Source organism: Budorcas taxicolor, chromosome 15, assembly GCF_023091745.1.
Source record: "Budorcas taxicolor isolate Tak-1 chromosome 15, Takin1.1, whole genome shotgun sequence".
Taxonomy (NCBI): Eukaryota; Metazoa; Chordata; class Mammalia; order Artiodactyla; family Bovidae; genus Budorcas; species Budorcas taxicolor.
The window spans coordinates 62,730,125-62,748,892 of record NC_068924.1 but is presented as its reverse complement, the minus strand read 5'-3'; the positions used below and the strand labels follow the sequence as shown (position 1 = coordinate 62,748,892).

Here is an 18,768-nt window from a genome sequence, read left to right as displayed (position 1 = left end):
TTACTTTCTAATCAAGTGGGGAATTCAGTACATATTTGTAGCAGAACTAAATCAAGAAGTTGTTTTTTTTTTTAAACCAAGAAATACAAACAACATAGGTCAACAAATCAAGAAAATGGATTTCTTACATGAAAAGATACACAAGGATTGGCTCCTCGTATTTGATTTACCCATTTCCTTAAAGCAAATACACCCCAAATTATATCATACAGTTTGCCAAAAAATCTTGTTATTTCTTTTCAATCATAATAGCTAAAAACAAGACATACAGATACTTTTGCCTTAGTATATTCAAATATCTACTTCCGTACATCAACATTAAAAACAGTTAACAATCCAGTCCCTTTTACTAAGTGGTTAAAATCTAAAATTCCTAATTTACTGAAGTAGTGTAACTTTAAAATATCTTTAAAAAAAACCCTGCATATTTACAGTTAAGGAGCTCATATATAGATTGTAGGTCTAGATAATTATTAGCTTTTTCAAAATACGAAAAAAAAGAATATCTGAAATTAGCAGAAGTCTAAGAAAAAATAAAAGACTAAGGCAATGACCATGAATAGAATGCATGGGGTGGAGTAAATGTTTTTCACAAGATTTCATTCATAAGGAAAAACCAGTCCCCATTTAACACCAAAAACAATGAAAGCCAATTTGGTGTTAATCTGTCCCCCTGAAACAGACTAAGAACAAAACCATGTTAATTTAGGACCCCCATCTTTACCGATTTTTGGTTGTTTGATGCTGATGTTTTGATTTACATACACACAAAAAAAATTGCAAAAAATAAATAAAAACATACAAAAAGCAAACAAACCAAAAAAATTAAAAAGTAAACAGTGGATGAATATTACTTACATATTTCTAAAGTTTTCTTCAATTAACATTACTTTTAAATAGGAAATTAAACTTTAAAGGTTCTTAGTCACAAAAATCAAAAGTTGTCAGTGATACTCACAAGTTGTTCCACATACAGGTTTTTCCTTTCCTTCCAGCAAGTCCCACAGGTGAATGGAGGCATGTTCATACTGCTCATTCAACCTAATAATAATAAAACATCTGGTTAATTACTTTTCAGTTGTTAACACAATATTTACAAGTTTCTATTATACCACTATACCTCAAGCTCATGTCTCGTTCGGGGTCTGCTAATTTGTAGAACTCATCTAACAATGACAATTCCTCTTCAGACAATATTGGCACTCCATTCAAACCTTGCTTCAGGTCAGTTCTTACTTCATCATCTCCCAGTTTGTCCAAAACATACTGCAGCTCAAGTACTGTCTTTAAACGTTTCTGTTCAGCTTCCTCTCTCATAAGCTGCTCCCGACGTGCCGTCTTCTTTATTGTTTTCTGAATCTGCATAAAGACATAAACATAAGACATATAAATAAATTTTATAAAAACTCTTTTACTAAAAAAAAAAAGAAAAAAAACTCTTTTACTTCAATTTCAGGTCCAAAGTAAGACACACTTCACTCACTGAGTTAGATGTGACTCTGACATACAAAAGAATGACTCCCAACTTTAAAAGTTTAATAAATGGAACCGTTTTAAGTAGTTATTTATTAGAAATTCAAAACACGGGTTTTCTAGAAGGTATTACACTTCAGAAATGGTACCAATGAAACAAATATTTGCTTCAAAATAATCTAGCAGACAGGAAATGAGGAAGTGAGTATAGGTAAAATATAATTACTCATGAAACGATACTAACTGTAGAAGCTAGGTATAGGTAAATGTAAGTTCATTACAGTCTTTAGTTCTTAAAATTTTTCATAATAAAAAGTATAAAAACTAAAAATTCTCATTAAGGTTCAGAGTCAATTTTAAAAAAGAAACCCTACCACAGCCACAATTAAAAAAAAAAATCTATGTCTATCTTTAACAAAAAATGGTTCAAAATTCTAATTTCAATTGCCTACTACTGACTTAAAAGGAGATGTCAAACACACTACTACCCTCTTATCCCAAATAATCCACTAACTCCATTCTAGGAAGAAAGGCAGGAATGAGAAAATAAGTTGAGAAAGCAAAAGAAGTATGACAATAAAGAAAGCCACTTTGGATGAAATGAGAAGTTCAAGTAGGGAAGAATATGAGGACTAGAAAAGGTAGGCTTGAACTAGGCTGAAGAAGCTCTTGAATACAAAACAAAAAACGTGTTTAATAACTGGAAAATGCAACAAAGGATCAGAGTTAAAATAAAAGACTGCCAACGAAGTTAAAGGCCCAGTGAAAAGTTCCTTTTTTAACCAGTTAAAAAGTCAAAGGAAAATACGAGTATCTTCATTTACACTGTGACAGGAGCTTCAGAAATAGATTCTCTATATTAAATTGTATATGGTAATTCTACTTCTGTGACTCATTAAAAAAAAATCAGAAACAAGAAATTGGGCAGGGTTCTTCAAGCCTGAGGGTCCGACTTAAGCTAAATGGAACAAATCCCTACTTGGATGTAAATCAAATAACTCCTACTCCATTTTCAGGAGTATCATCAATATTTCCCAGCTTCAATCAAATTTAATAAGTAACAATAATATTAAGTGCATGAACCATTAGTTATACCTCAAATACTGTTATAAGCACAACCCTATAATGAGGCAGGCACTAATTTTTTTTTTTTAACAGATTAGAAAACTGAAGCAATGTGACAGCCTCGTCCCTCTCTTTCTCCCTTTCCTTTCTAAACCACTGGCTCTTTCTCTGGAAAACCCTGACTGCTACAGGTATAGGAAAGTTAAGTAATCCTTTCTCTGAAGTCTTACAACTATTACGTAAAAGTGGCAGAATCAGGATTCAAACCAGGGAGCTTGGTTCCAGAATCAGAACTTTTCATCTATGTACTACAATGTCTCTCATCACATAATAAACTGTTTATTTCAACAAATCAGAGGCAACTTTATTCTTCAAAGGTGTTGCAAGCCTTTCTTCAAGGAGCCAACACTAATTCAGAAGGATATTAACTTTCTGGTCTCAACTTTCAAGAAAAGTATTTGACTTTGTTCGTATTTAATTTTTATCCTGTTCCCAAAGACTTTGGTCACATCAAAAGATGTTGGGGAAAAATACACCCCTTCATTGGATCAAGAGCTGAAACAAGTGCAACATATCAGCCGGCCACATACCTTAAGATCCCTAATGGAGAAAGTAGTAACCAATTATATAAACAAGCCTCTTTATTTTCTGAGAGTTAACAGTATTGTAAGATAGTCCTGAGGCATAAAGGAAGACATGGAAGATAGAAGTTTACCACGTTTATACAACCATCTCTTGGTATCCAAGGGGACTCAATCCAGGACACAATACTCCGCACCTCATGGATGCCAAAGTATCTATACCTGTTCCAAGTACCTTACAGTACACCCTCTATATCTGTGTTTTCAACCAACCTAGGATTTCAATCCCCGGATCCAGACCCCCAGATACAGAAGGCTGACTGTATATATTTGCACAGATAATTTTTTAGACCAATGATACATGTCCGTCATATATGAAACTCAGTCCTTTTAAAGGGCATCTTCAAGGTGTTACATTAAACTTTACAGAATTGTAAAGTAACTTAGATATAATTGGATCCAATCCTCTCTGCCTTGCAGAGAGCTTATCAACAGCAATGCAAAAACTCAAACTCAAAAAATTTTCTGCCTTTATTTTTAATATTTTATAAACAGATATGCCACCTTTTACTTACATCTTGGCTTAATGCCATGAAACTCCTCTGTAATTCTTTTGCAAACTCCAAGTTATTTGTGACTTCCTGGTACTTAGACACGGCATCCTAAAAATAACAAAAAGAAAATCCAACTTTTACTGGAAACACAAAATTAATCTTATTAAAATAAGTTACATAAAATCTAAATGAAATATAACATCTTATTAAAATAAGTTACATAAAATCTAAATGAAATATAACATCTTTACCAGCTGATCTTGATTAAGCCTTTCCCCTTTGTTCATTCGTTCCTGATAATCATCAAGCTTGCCCTATATTAAAAGAAAAAATAATTATATTCCATACTGGAAGTATATACCAGCTTAACAATGCTAAAATAACAAACCCATATAATTCTCTAAGTTTGTCTGTAATCTTGCCCTAAACATACTTTTTACATACTTTTTAGATAAACTACAGTTTAAGTTAGTATCTAAAATAGCATTAGTTTAATTGTGAGTTTAAAAAATGAATTTAAATATCCCAGCCATGATGATACCAAATATTGTATTATAAGTCAATGATAAGTTACTGCTTATTTTAAAAATTATTTTAATTGGAGAGTAATTACTTTACAATGTTATGATGACTTCTGCCATACATCAATGTGAATCAGCCACAGGTGTATCTGTGTCCACCCCCATCCTTGGGCTTCTCAAAAAAGATGTGCATCAGATGGCCCAAGCATATGATACCCATCCACATGAGTGACAGCCACAATTCAATGAGGATTCCTCTTACACTCAAGTGACCATATCAGGTACCTTATTTTACTAAGTGTTAAATTTTTGTTCCTCCCCTCCTCGCCAAAGAATTCATGTACGTGGTGTATTTATTTTTCTCAATAAACACATGTGCATACTGTCTTTGATGTGCCCCACTCATTTCCCTTAAAAATGAAGTAAATTCAAGCTATCATATCACTTACAGTCACAGTACACTAGCTTTGCTCAACAGCTTTGCTCTTATTTTCTCACAAACGTAACTAAATGAGCAAGAGTGGGGGAAGAAAATTAAGCCTCTGGTTTAAGATCATTCTCCCATCCCTCCTCCAAAAGTGGGAGGTTTCCTAGGCTACTATTCTTAAATTTAAAAAACTCCCCCACAAACATACTCAGGTAATAACATACAGTCAAAAATTCAGTTGTTGTTTTAAGAGTCAGAGGAGAAATAAATAGAAATATAAATTAAGCAAGAAAAATTTAAAATAACCACAACAAATTACAAACATATATAGTTATTCCTTATCCTCGGCAACAGTAAAAAAAAGAAAAGAAAGAAATCAAGAAAACAGATACAAACAAAGGTTCTGATAAAACTCAGAGGCACAGAAACAAACTTAGAAGCAGTGTCAGAAAGTTGTTTTCAAATGATCCATTCTGTTTGTACCAGAAACAGTATTCAACTTTCATAATCATTTTACCTTAAATTTAAAAGCTGATCACACTTCAGATACACTAAAGGTAAATAAAATCAGTACAATCATTAAAACATTAATGGATGATGAAACTATTCAATCTTACTTAGGTGAACTGCTCCCTTCCCTGCTGGCTCAGAGGTTAAGGCCTCTGCCTGCAAGGCGGGAGACCCAGGTTCAATCCCTGCGTCGGGAAGATCCCCTGGAGAAGGAAATGGCAACCCACTCCAGTATTCTTGCCTGGAAAATCCCATGGACGGAGGAGCCTGGTAGGTTCCAGTCCACGGGGTCGCAATGAGTCAGACACGACTGAGCGACTTCACTTTCTTTCTAGGTGAACTATTTACACAACAGTAAGCCCCCAGGGCTTCCCTGGTGGCCCAGTGGTTATTAAGAATCCACCTTGCAATGCAAGGGATACCAGGTCAATCTCTGGTCCAAAAAGATCCCACATGCCCCGGGGCAACCAGGCCTATCTATGCACAACTACTGAACCTGCACCCTAGAGCCTATGCTCTGCAACAGGAGAAGCCTACACACAATTAGGGGCAGCCTCTGCTCTCCACAACTAGAGAAAGCCCCTGCACAGCAATGAAGACCCAGCACAGCCAAAAATAAATACATTTATAATAATTAAAACATTAAATAAATACATACATTAAAAAAATAAGCCTCCAACTAAGTTCATATAAAATTCAAGTCTAGAATTACACTGTCAACAATTTGAGATTTTCTTTAGTAATCAGACAAAAGAAAACTTTACTAATACATGTCCATGTATTACCTAAAAAATCTGACACTTTAGGAAAGTGAACCATATTATTCTGAATTTCTTCCAACCATAAGAGACTTTGTGGTACTTACTCTGTTTAAAAAGAAAGCTTAGTCTTTAAGTAAATGAATCAAGATTTTTACACTGATACGGTACACCTAACCCCATAAGAGAGAAGTTAAACTGCCTCAAACACTGAGGATGAACAAAGGCAGTTCATGTTTTTAAAAGGACAGGCTACTTTAAAAAAATAAAAAACTAAACAAGTTAAAGATTTGCTTTTAATTATGATTTATGATGTAATAATAGCATTATAATCTGTATTCCAGTACTTAGAAATATACAAATAGAAGATATGGCAACAGGAATGCCTGAAATTTAGTGCCAGTACACAGTAAAAATTCTAGCAACTAGGCAAAGAAAAACTGCTGTTAGCTTATACATTTATTATCTCCCCCTTTTAATGGCATTATACATTTTTCAAGAAAACTGTTGCTAAATCAGGACATCAGCACATAATGAATGTTCTACAAATCCACAGGGGATGGTTTCACATACCTAGCGTTATCATTAAATGTCTGGAGAACTTAAAACTCCTAAAAACTGTGTGTGTGTTTGTGTGTACACATAAAGATTTTTTAAGGTGTTAAGAATGGTATCTGAGTGTTAGAATTACAGGTACAATCTTTTCCTTCTGTTTTGCACACTTATTTTGCAAAGACATAGCTTATATAATAGTGATAAAAAAATTAAAATCTTGTGCTACACAAAAATGTTAAGACTGTCAGATTTCAGGATACTGTCAGGACTTTCACCTACAATAATCCTTGAGTATGCATCTATATTATCCTAGGACGAGCTATGGCAGAAAAGCTCCAATTTTGTACACAATAGGCAAGGTGCTCTTCATCCAACCCCAAGATCTACGTCAGATTACATATTCTAAGGACGACTCACGTTGTACTGTTCTACAACATGACCTTGGCACTTCTCATTAAAAACTAGTCTAATTCCTCTGCCATAGTACTGCGCTTCAACCAAGAGAACAGTGGAAATGATCCTATGTGACTTTCAGGGTTGAGTCATAATAACAAAGCATCTCTGCCCTTTTTGCTGGTCACTAAAACCAATCATGTTTGGAGCCCTGAGCTATCATTTAACAAGTCCAATAACCCTGGGATTGCCATGCTATGAGGAAGCTAAGCTATGAACAGAGGTCTCAAATAAGAATTCTGGTCAGCAATTCTAGCGTTACGTCATCCGAGCCCAGGCATCAGACATGTGAGGAAACAAGGTTGAGTCTTCCCAGCTGAGACCCCAGGCATCACAGAGCAGGTCAACCCCACTGTATGCCCTGAATCCCTAACAGGCATCATCTGTGCGCATGATGAAATGAGGTAAGTGCCGGAGTAATCTGCCACACAGCAATAACTGGACGGTTAAGAGGTCAATGAAAAGAGAAAGAAGCTACTATGTGAAACTCGGCTTCATAGTACAAAAATTCTTGAAATACTGTCAGCCGCAAGATCTCTATGTAGCCAAAATAAAGATCTATGCATTAAATACAAGTAGAAAAATTGCCCACTTGGGGTTAAAATCTGCAGTACAAACTAAGGTCATTACATAAATAAGGATTTGCTTGTCAAACTGACGGGTCCAACATTAACCCCCACAAAAACAGAGGGGAAAAGACAGGAATAAAGTACTCCAGACACACACAGCTTTTCATTCCCTAAACTCGAAGACAGTTTCTAACATAGTGTTACAGACAAATTTGTTAAATATTCGTATCATCCACATAAAATGAATATTAAGTTTTTTTCCCAGCAGAATGGAGTTGTTTTTCTAGCATCAGATATCTTCATCAGAAAGCCTACCACAATACTGCTATAACTGAAACCTGCCCTCTTAGATTCTATCTTGAAATATCCATCTTGAAAATTCAATTCAGGGTTCCTTTTTCAACTGAGCGTCCCTAATGTATTAAAAATTCATTTATAGCACCACATATGAGCAAGATGGCGCAGTGGTGAAGAATCTGCCTGCCAATGCAGGAGACGTAAGAGGTGGAGGTTTGATCCCTGAGTCAGGAAGATCCCCTAGAATAGGAAATGGCAACCCGCTCCAGTATTCTTGCCTGGAAAATTCCATGGACAGCCCATGAGGTTGCAACAAGCTGGACACAACTGAGTGACTGAGCACAGCACACACTAGCAAGATAGAAATCGGGCCATTTTCCAGGTTACTCATAATCAGAATCTCTAAAGCAGAACCATGGAATCAGACACTACCCAGTACATGTCAAAACTAAGACTATACGGTCATGTAGTACCCAGAAACCAGTCCCACTCTTCTCTTTCTTATAACAGTTCAGAGTGTTTGTTATGACAGGCATTCAAATTAGAAGTATCATGGAGGCACTATTATCAATCACATTTCATTTAAATGGAAACTGAAAGGGCAATTAAATAACCTGCCTAAGGTCATATATGAGATGAGATGTTGGATGACATCACCAACTCTATGGATATGAGTTTGAGCAAGCTCCATGAGTTGGCGATAAGACAGGGAAGTCTGGCGTGTTGCAGTCCATGGGGTCGCAAAGAGTCGGACACAACCGAGCAACTGAACTGAAATGAACTGAAGGTCGCCTATCCCAGAAAAACCACTTGTGCCTCAGCACTGTATTTCCACTCTATTCCAGCTATTGCTACACTTCATTTCTGCCCTCCTGCTGCTCTCTTCTTCCTTTCTCCAGAATTGCAGTACACCCAGATCTTCCATCCCCGCCCAAGATTTTTTTTTTAATCACCAAAGCTGCTTTCTCTAACCATTTTTTTTAAACTTCACTGGGTGCTACAGGGGTATGTGCTAAGTTGCTCAGTCGTGTTAGACCCTGTGTAACCCTATGGACTGTAGCCCCCCGGCTCCTTTGTCCATGAGGATTCTCCAGGCAAGAATACTCGAGTGGGCTGCCATGCCCTCCTCCAGGGGATCTTCACAAGCCAGTAATCGAACCTGCATCTCTTATGTCTCCTGAATTGGCAGGCAGGTTCTTTACAACTAGCGTCACCTGGGAAGCTATGAGGGCGGCATAAGATAGTCAAAATGACTGTTCTCCAGAGATTCCCTTCCTTCCTGTTGTAACCAACAAATTCCATAAGTGAATAACTGGAAAATAATGACAGTTAAAAAGACATAGTAAAAAAATGAGAGACTCAAAAAACCACTAATTCTTCAACCAGACAACTGTGGTGGTGGGGGTTTAGCCGCTAAGTCATGTCCATTTCTTGCGACTCCATGGACTGTAGCCTGCCAGGTCCCTCTGTCCATGGGATTCTCCAGGCAAGAACACTGGAGTGGGTTGCCATTCCCTTCTCCAGGAGATCTTCCCAACCCAGAAATCAAACCCGGATCTCCTGTATTACAGGCAGATTCTTTACCAACTAGACAACTGTAAACAATCACAACGAGAAAAATTAGCAGAGACAACATCTTTAGCTTGACTATCTAGGAAACTATGTAACTCATTCTCAATTAAGGAAATCTTTAAACTGTGGGAGAATACTTAAAAATGAAGCTTAAAATAACAAAAATAGTAGTAACACCTAGCTATATCTCAAATTACTTTCTCTCCAGGCCAAATAAATCACTTCTGTAGTACTGAAAGAACCTGTAGAATGACAATGTAAATACAGCAAGACAAAGATTTCTTTTCCTCTCATCTTTCCATAATCTTCAGTGGCCCTTTCTAGACATTTCAAGTCCCCAATCCCTGCATTCCTGTTCTTCATCTAGAAATATGAGTTCTGACTTTGCCTACACATGACTCTGCCTCCAACAAACGTTCCTCAATTCAACTGAGACTGAGTTGCTAGTAAAATTCATAGCAGACAGAAGAGGCATCAAGAATCAAGTTCCTTCAATTTTTAAAAGGAGGGTATAGATAACATAGAGTACAATCAATAGACGATTCATAGCATCTCTCTTCAAATGCTAGAAGCCTTTACATGTTGCAGGAGTCTGAGCTGTTACAGAAAAAAATATTTAACAGTGGTGTCAGGGATCTAACTCCAACATCATAAACTTAAGAGTTGTCCAAAAATGAAACAGACTTTCACTGAGAAATGAGCATTTCACCAGGCCCTAGAAGACTGATTAACACAGAAGCTCACTGAGTATCAAGACTGCAGGATTCCTGAACACTGAAGAACAGTAAAAGGATGCTAAATCAGTTGTTATCTAATGTCCCGTTGTAAGATAATTTTTTAGGCAGGTAACTAACCAGGAGTTGTAATTTGACAAGATTTTTGTCCAGCTGGTCTTCCCTTGTGGCTCAGCTGGTAAACAATCTGCCTGCAATGCAGCAGACCTGGGTTCTACCCCTGGGATGGGAAGATCCCCTGGAGAAAGGAAAGGCTACCCACTCCAGTATTCTGGCCTAGAGAATTCCATGGACTGTATAGTCCTCTGGGTCGCAAAGAGTCGGACACGACTGAGCAACTTTCACTTTCACTCGTTCAACTGGAGGGGGAGAAAAGACAATCCTATAAAAACTTATTCCCTGACCATGGCAGTAATTCTGTAGTTAAGTCTGAATGAAGGAATGCACCTAACCTTAGTAAGAAAATGAAAAAGTTTAGAGTTCCAACATCACCTACTTTGAATTATATTCTTATAAAGTCTAAAGCTTGTGAACTTGAAAAACAAATGATCCAAAAAGGAAAGAAACAACTGACCAAAGATAATCTTAACAAGTGCCTTTTGGATTATTAGTTGCTTTAGCCAAACTACTCAGGAGAATGAGTTGGTATAACTAAATGGTTTATATACTCTGCTGGGACTTCAATTATTGATAGAAAGATGTGAACCGTTAATTCATTTAAAATGGAGACCAAAGATGTTTTTCCCCCAGTGATTAGTATATTTCAGCTATGTCTATGTTTGATAAGAGTATTAAGGGGAATGAAGTGAAATTTCTAATAATCTACAATGGTTCAAATACCAAAAATCATCTGTCCTCCCTCCTAAGACTATTAACAAATCTTGTTTACACTACCTAGATTTTAAGATAGGAGTTTTCTAATTGCTTACTCATCAACTCTACTCACTTAAAAAAAAATAAAATCCTTCAGGAAAAAAACCCAATTCAAAGAAAAAAACCGTTCAAGTAAATAGCTCTATACAAAAAAGCATTTTCCCCCTCATGGATTAACCCATTTTAACAGGATTTTATTGATGAAAATACAAGTATTGCTATGTAATGATTTAGTCAATCTAGCAAATATGTATTTAGCATACACCATGTGCAAGGCACAGTAGGACAGTCTCTGCCCTCTGGCAGTTTACTACCTATTAGAAAAAATGAGGAAGGTGAGAACATAAGACAATATAAAAACGCACAGAAAGTGTACAGACATGGGCAGCACAAGGAGTTAAAGGAAACAGACTGCACGGTCAAGAAGCACACCATACTCTTTCCTCAGAAATAGCAATTGAGCAGAGGCACAATAAGGTCTCTGTCATCTGTTTCTACACTCGTACTCTATCCAACTGCAGCACTAGTATACAGCTAGTGGGAGAAATAAGATGAAAAGTCAAGCACCTTACAACTTTAGCTGTGACTGACTTTCTCTTCTGCTACTCCTCTCATTCTCCTCTACCGCATACATACTATTCATTTCCTCCCCTCAAAGGAACAAATTATTAAAAAAAAAAAAAAATCCAGAAACTTGGAATACTAGAATTAAGATGTAAATATTGACACATCCCCTACTTCTCTCTACTGGTAATGCTATCCCCAGATTTTCTGGCCTATAACATACCAAGCTTGAGTAGAGACTAGCAAATGTGCATCTGGGGCTTAACTAAGCATGAAGAGAAACTTTAAATGGAACTTCACCTGTACTGCTAGTCGCTGGAGGCCATTACCTAGACAGCCTACAAACACAAATTTAGCAATGAGATGTTACTATATAGGTCTACAGAAGAATAAAAAAGCCTTTTTTCTTTGCTTTCACCCTTTTTAAATAGAAGAACTCTAAAATTAAAGTATGTGGGGGGACTTCTCTGGCAATCCAGTGATTTAGACTCCATGATCCCCAATCAAAGGGAAAGGGTTCGGATCCCTTTGGGAACTAAGATTTGGCATGTCACAGTGTGGCCAAAAAATAAATAAAAATTTAAAAAATAATAATAAAATTCAGTTATTTGAAGTAAAAGGCTTGGTTTGACAGGATCAGCTGTAACTTGAAAAATTACACTATGTCACAAAGCATTACAAATTCTAATTACCCCTCTAAAACATTACAAGAGACCTTGGAATTCACCTATTTTAACCTGGGTCATTTCACATGAGCACCTCAATTTCTTCCTCTGTAAAATGAACTGGAATAAATTCTAAAATGGCTTTAAGCTCTTAACATATTTCAAAGATTCTATAACAGTATGATAATAAAATTAAGAACACACTGTTTTAAGTTTTAGTACTAGGTTAATCCTCGTCTAGTTCTAAACATAAACTAATAAATTACATAAAAGTATGACAAACTGTATGCTTACTCTCTAACTCAGACAAAATTTATTCTGATATAAATATCTGATACAAATATTCTGACACAAACATAGGAATTATCCTAGAATAAAATATGGCCAGCTTAAAACAACACATTCTTCTTATCATACTCAGGATTCTACTCTCATTCCAGAAAAAGGTATTTGCGTCATCAGGAGATAATTCACATCATTTTCTTTTCAAACTCAATTTTTAAATACTTTTCTATGTCACACACTCACAGAGCACACCCAGACAAGCAGAGGGAAACAAACTAAGCATTATACTTTTTCTGCTGTGACAAGGTGAATGCAAAACAAAGTAATCTTGCTCTCTGCATTGCAGAGGAATAGTCCATGCAACCAATGGAAAAACTAGCACTTCAGAGATTTTAACTGTCAAGAAAAACTTCTGATGTTATCCCCAAGAAAAGGGTTTGCTTATACAAGTTATAAACGTTTTTATTTCAAAAGACTGAGAATTCTGTACAACACCTGCACTGAAAATCCTTCAGAGAGGCACACTGTATTGCTCTGTAAAGAAATGTTATCCTAACAATAAGCAATCCTTTTTCCAGAATATGAACTGCAAAGAAATACAGAGCAAAAAGACTTTAGGAGGTATGAAAAACAGTATACTTGTCTATCACTTCTGGTCATATTGGTTAAAACTGCCAGGTCATTCTGCTAGATAACACTGATTAATCTTTCACCTACCAAAATCACTACTGTCTAAACTTACTATACTTGCAATGGAGTATAACAATTTTAAATGTCATCCATTAAAACATCCTTTATTCTATCTCAAAAATGATTACCTGTTACCATATAAAAGAGCTCTCCCTTGAGTTAAAGCAGCTTCCCTGGTTCAGCTGGTAAAGAATCTGCCTGCAATGCAGGAGACCAGGGTTCAATCCCTGGGTCTGGAAGATCCCCTGAAGAAGGAAATGGCAATCCACTCCAGTATTCTTGCCTGGAAAATCTCATGAACAGAGGAGCGTGGCAGGCTACAGTCCATGAGGTTGCAAGGGTTGTACACAACTTAGCGACTAAACCCACCACCTTGAGTTAAAATTAAGACTTGGTTTCAAAACATCATCTTGCATACCCTAGGGCCCAGTTCTATGCCAATTGATGAACTAGACAATCACTAAGTTCATTGTTACTTGTAATCAGTTGAAAGATTGGTAAATGGAATTTGACAAGATTCTATTATAGCTGCATTTCTTCTCTTTGCTGAACATTCACATAGTTTTAAAGCCCAAATTTCAAAAAACCACCAGGCCATTTAGTTGCATTACATAACAGGATCATATTTCATCAAAGTATGCATTCTCACTGAACAGATGCTTAGCTTGCCTCTAAATAACTTTGTTTTTTCACTGAAGTACAGTAAAATTATTTCAATTCTCTATGTTTTGTGGTATTCCCTATCAAGCAATAATTTTTATCGGGATACTTAATTTAAGAATCCCTGGAAAAAGGCATTTTGTCCAGAAAGCACCTATGAAAAGGTCAAAACTAAAATACAACTCAAATATAACTTGCTCAAGAAGCTTAAGACTGAAAACTGATTTGTAAAGTAAATCCTACTTTAGATGTATTAGAAACACTATTAAAAAATGGATCCTAGTTATATCCATTCATACAGTAATCATCTAGATATAGAAAATTTTCCATTTAAATTAGAAATTAAATTTAAATTAGAGGAAAACCCAAATGCCCTGAGTTTCTCAAAAATTAAAACCTGCAGTTTTAATAGTAAGTCACAACATTGGTACTACCAACTCAACTATTTAACAAGTAGGTAGCTCAGTCTCTGAGTTACCAAAAAGCCTCAGGTAACTGAAATTTGACCTTTCTGCTACCTAGCACCCTAACACTGCGAAGACAGGGAAAAAAGAAAAGAAAGGCATTTGCTGTTTGTGCAGTGTACTAAATCTCCATCATTACAAGGGAATTTTTCACTACTTACTGCTGCTGCTGCTAAGTCGCTTCAGTCGTGTCCAACTCTGTGCGACCCCATAGACAGCAGCCCACCAGGCTCCCCAATCCCTGGGATTCTCCAGGCAAGAATACTGGAGTAGGTTGCCATGTCCTTCTTCAGTGCATGAAAGTGAAAAGTGAAAGTGAAGTCGCTCAGTCGAGTCGGACTCTTAGTGACCCCATGGACTGCAGCCTACCAGGCTCCTCCATCCATGGGATTTTCCAGGCAAGAGTACCGGAGTGGGGTGCCATTGCCTTCTCCTAGCCTTGTCTATAATCTCTGTAATAATAACTATATTATTCTCTCCTTTATAATTGGGGGGAAGGGGGTAGGCAATGTATAGTACTACAAACCTATACACAGGAAAGACCTGTCACAGCTCAGGCCCTCATAGGGTTCATAAAACTAGCTTACTAATTTTTTCAGATACACTTAACACTAGAATCCAACTTACCTCACAACCAAGTTACGTGGTAATCAGTGCATGACTTTATATTATAAATGTCTTTCAAGAATCATTATTCAGTCATTAAAACATAAATATCTATATTAAGATGTCTATACTTAAAATATTACATCATTAATATTGTTCTTCATTCAGGTATTAAATACAAGATTGACAGGGTTATTTACTGAATTAAGAGGTTTTTACAATGTAGCTAAGTCTCAATTTCAAATACAGTTAACAAAGATGGCAGACTCAGACGACACTGGTCTTGAGCATGCTTACCTTATTACATACTTGAATGTAGCTCCTTAACAATAAAAATGCTTTTGTTGCTTTGGTAGCACTGATAAATCTATTATTTCAAACAGTTTTAATAAATCACACTTATTTTATCAAAATAAAGATCAGCAAAAGGTAGAAATCCACAACTAGCACATCTTTCAATTTCAAATAAAGTTCAAGTAAATTTCCAAATATAGAAGACAGTCTTTAAAACCTCTAAACATGCTTTAAAACTCCCCCCAAAAATGTAAAATGAATCATTAAACAAGCGATCAAAATAATTAAGGCCTAAATATAACCAGTTTTCAAGTTATTTCCCACAGCCCAAATTTTAGCCAAGTAGTATTACAGCTGGCAAAATAAACATTTTAAAGTGACTTCTTCAAAATTCAAGATGTTATAATGTTTTACTAGAGGCAGATAAACAAATGCTACTAAATGATCTATTGTAACAGTTTGAAAGCAAGTTATTTCCTTTTTAAGGTAAAAGGCAAAAGTTTGCATAATAGTTACAGATGTAACTACCCCGTTTTTTTTTGTACTACTGATTTGTTTTCCCTTTCCACCTCCAATCTTACTGAAGGCTGAATTATTCATTCTGCTAAAACGCTTTCTCTACACGTACACACAAACACACAGGCGCGCGCGCATGCACACACGCACGCACACACACACACACACACACACACACACACACACGTGTCCCTCTAAACAGAGCTGGCAGTCCTGCGCTGAAAGCATAAAACAAAAGACCAACTTGAAGATAAACCTCACAGTGTGACCTAGGAATGGTTAAATATTCAACCCAAAATTTGTGGGTGTGGCTCGAGTTTTCTTTTTGGAGGGGGGAACCGAGGGAGGCCAGTCGGGCGACTGCCTGGTCTCTGCCCTCCCCCTCTTTCGCTTTGTGCTCACAATGCAGCTCCCGTACAGCGCTTCCCTCTCCCCGCAGCCGCCGCCATGTTAGACGCGCTCTCCATGTGCCCAGAGACCTAGGAGCCCCTCCATCCAACCCGGACCCACCCCCCCCGCGAGTCTCGACCCGTGCCGTCTCCCTCCCCACCCTCTTCAGCGCGTCCCCAACGGGCAAAGAGCGGCTGCAGAAAGTCTTCTCGGGGTCGGGTGAAGCGTGAGGCTCGGGGGGACACCCGGACAATTGAAACAAAGAAGGAAGGGGCGCCCGCAGAGCGGGGCGGGGGCAGCAAATCCAAGGCCTGCCTGAGAGGGGCCTGAGGGAGAAGCGACTCTCGTGTAAGAACCCCGAACACTTCCCTCCCGAGGGAGCAGAGGGGCCGCTGCGCAGGCCTCAAGTACACGGTAACGGAGCGGACAAGCCCCAAGGCTCCAGGACGCAGGCCGCCCCGACTCCACGAGGCAGTCGGTTGGGCCCTGAACGCCCCCCGCCCCAGGACCTCTTCCTTTCCCCCCCGACCCCCGTCACAGAAAAAGGGCTTCCGCCACCGAGAGCAGGGCATCACGGTTAAATGCCTGGCGACGGGACAGGCCCCCACCCTCACACAACCCAGTCGCCGAGGCCGCAGGCCTGGCCCCCGCGGGAGGACGGTAATAAAGAGGCCTGGGGGCCAGCGCCGCGTCCGCGTCAGGTGACAAGCACCTCCCCGCGGAGCCCGTTTTCTGGGCTCGAAGCCCCGCTTAACTGCGGAGGCCGGGCCTGGGCGAAGGGGAAGAGTCCGAGACTGGGAGTAAAGCCTGCGGCAAGTCAGGGTCCGAGCACCAAACCCTCCCTTCCCCGCCAGCTCCTGGCACCTTTTTCTTCTCCAGGTTCCGAAGTTTCTTGTCGATCACCCCGAGAATCTGCTTCATGGCCTCGGTCTGGACAGCCCCGGTGCCGGTCGTGGGGTGCTGGGAAGCCGGCGCGGCGGCCCCGGCCCCCGCCTCATTCCCGGAGGAACCCGACGGCGGTGGCGGTCCGGACGACTTGCTGCCGCTTCCGCTGTGGCTGGTGGCCGAAGGCATCTTGAGACCGTAAGGGGAGAGAAGAAAAAGCGGGAGGAAGGACAAGAGCGGCGAGTCAGTCGGCGGACGGGGCGAGACGCGGGACAAAACGCGCAGCGGGCGGGAGCCTGCGCGAGCCGGTGGGGGTGGGGACGGGGCCGGCGCGCGCCGCCGGGGCAGGAAGGGGCCGCGGGCGCGCGCGCGACCCGCCAGCGGGGCGCCCGGCGGGCCTCGCCCCGCCCCCCGCCCCGCCCCTCCCCCGCGCGAGCCACCGGCTCGGCCTACCGGCCCCGGGGCACCAAGACTCGCGCCGGGGGCGGGACCTCGCAGCGCCGTCGGCCAACGGCCAGAGCAACGGTCCCCACCGGGAGGGCCGGCACTCGCCTCCCTGCGAGGAAGGGAGGGAAGAGAAAGGTCGGGGCTGAGAGGCGGAGTAGGGTGAAGGGCACTGGAAATGACCGGGGGTGGGGGTGGGGAAGAGGAGACTTGAGGAGCAAGCCCCTCGCGCAGGTCCAGAAGATCCGGAGGTAAAGGACACTCGGGGCAGCGACCCGCTTCCCCTTCAGCGCCCCGGGTGGCGCTCACCGTGCGCGCGCGGAGGCCGCTGGAGATCCCAAGTGGGCAGCTGAGGGGACAAGGGTGGCAGTGCGTTCCGAGCAGTGTCGTGCGCTCCGTAGGCACAGGCTACTGCGCCCTGTCCCCGCTGCACCGAGAGCCGCTGCTAGTGAGGCGGAGAGCCGGGAGCGGGAGTGACTTAGGCAGCCAGCCCTCTGGGGCGGAGGGGGCGGGAGAAGCGGCGGGCGGGGGCCTTCGCGGCCGCTCGGGCTGCCCGGCGCGAACGCCTGCGAAGAAGGGCCCACCTGGCCTCCCGCCCGCCCTGCCCGCGGCCTTGGCCTGAGGGGCGGCCGCTCGGTATAGGTCTGCAGGGCCCCGGGGAGGCTGCCGGAGCAGTAGCTTTAGTTTGGGACGATATCGAAGCTAGGGTCCTTCAGGCGAAGTCGCTGGACGTCCAAACTGGGACAATAGGTGTCAAGCAGCTGTGTCTGAAGCTGGCAACTGCCCCACGGAGAGCCCTTATGCGGGGGGGGTTCAGGGGGGAGAAAAAGGTTTCTGCAAGTAAGGGGTGCGCAGGGTGGGTGGTGCAATCCCAGCTTCTAGAATTCCTTTATATGCAGAGCAAGCAAACCCACACCTCAAAAGGTCTAAGGAGAAGTTGCCGCTTCCCCTACAACACAATCACCTGGTAACCTAGGAGTTCTCTGTAGAACGCGCTGGAAATCAGCAAGATGGATGGTTTTAAGTTATAAAACTCTGGACTCATGTTACAAATAATCTTCAGCTATCTTAAGATAACATGTACCCAATAGGCCTGAGTATTATGAATCAGACTTTTTTCGTTTTGTCTTAGATTTACCTAAAACTTTTAAGCGATTTTTTTCCTCCAAGGGAAATATTCCAGCCTTGGAATAAGGTTGTGGACGATGAACAAAAGAAAGGCCAAATGCTGGAGGAAAATGTATTAAAAGGAATATAAGCAGTGGAAAATTTAGCAACACAACGTATGACAACAGTAAATGACCCAGTTTATTATTTAAATTCCAGGAAAAGGATTTAGGAAAGGATGCTACCAAACCCACTG

The 18,768-nt window shown here is 40.4% G+C and overlaps 1 protein-coding gene across 1 annotated transcript in view; it reads right to left on the bottom strand.

Moving 5' to 3' along the window:
• CAPRIN1 (cell cycle associated protein 1) overlaps positions 1-17,858 on the bottom strand; it is a 35,163-nt gene extending 17,305 nt beyond the window's left edge. Inside the window, exons 1-6 of the mRNA XM_052652096.1 lie at positions 17,715-17,858; positions 16,941-17,150; positions 3,925-3,987; positions 3,695-3,781; positions 1,121-1,359; positions 959-1,041 (exon numbers count right to left, since the gene is read on the bottom strand). Coding sequence (XP_052508056.1) covers positions 959-1,041; positions 1,121-1,359; positions 3,695-3,781; positions 3,925-3,987; positions 16,941-17,150 — 682 coding nt within the window. The 5' untranslated portion in view covers positions 17,715-17,858. The remainder of the gene's footprint in view (positions 1-958; positions 1,042-1,120; positions 1,360-3,694; positions 3,782-3,924; positions 3,988-16,940; positions 17,151-17,714) is intronic.
• Between the last annotated feature and the right edge of the window lie 910 nt (positions 17,859-18,768).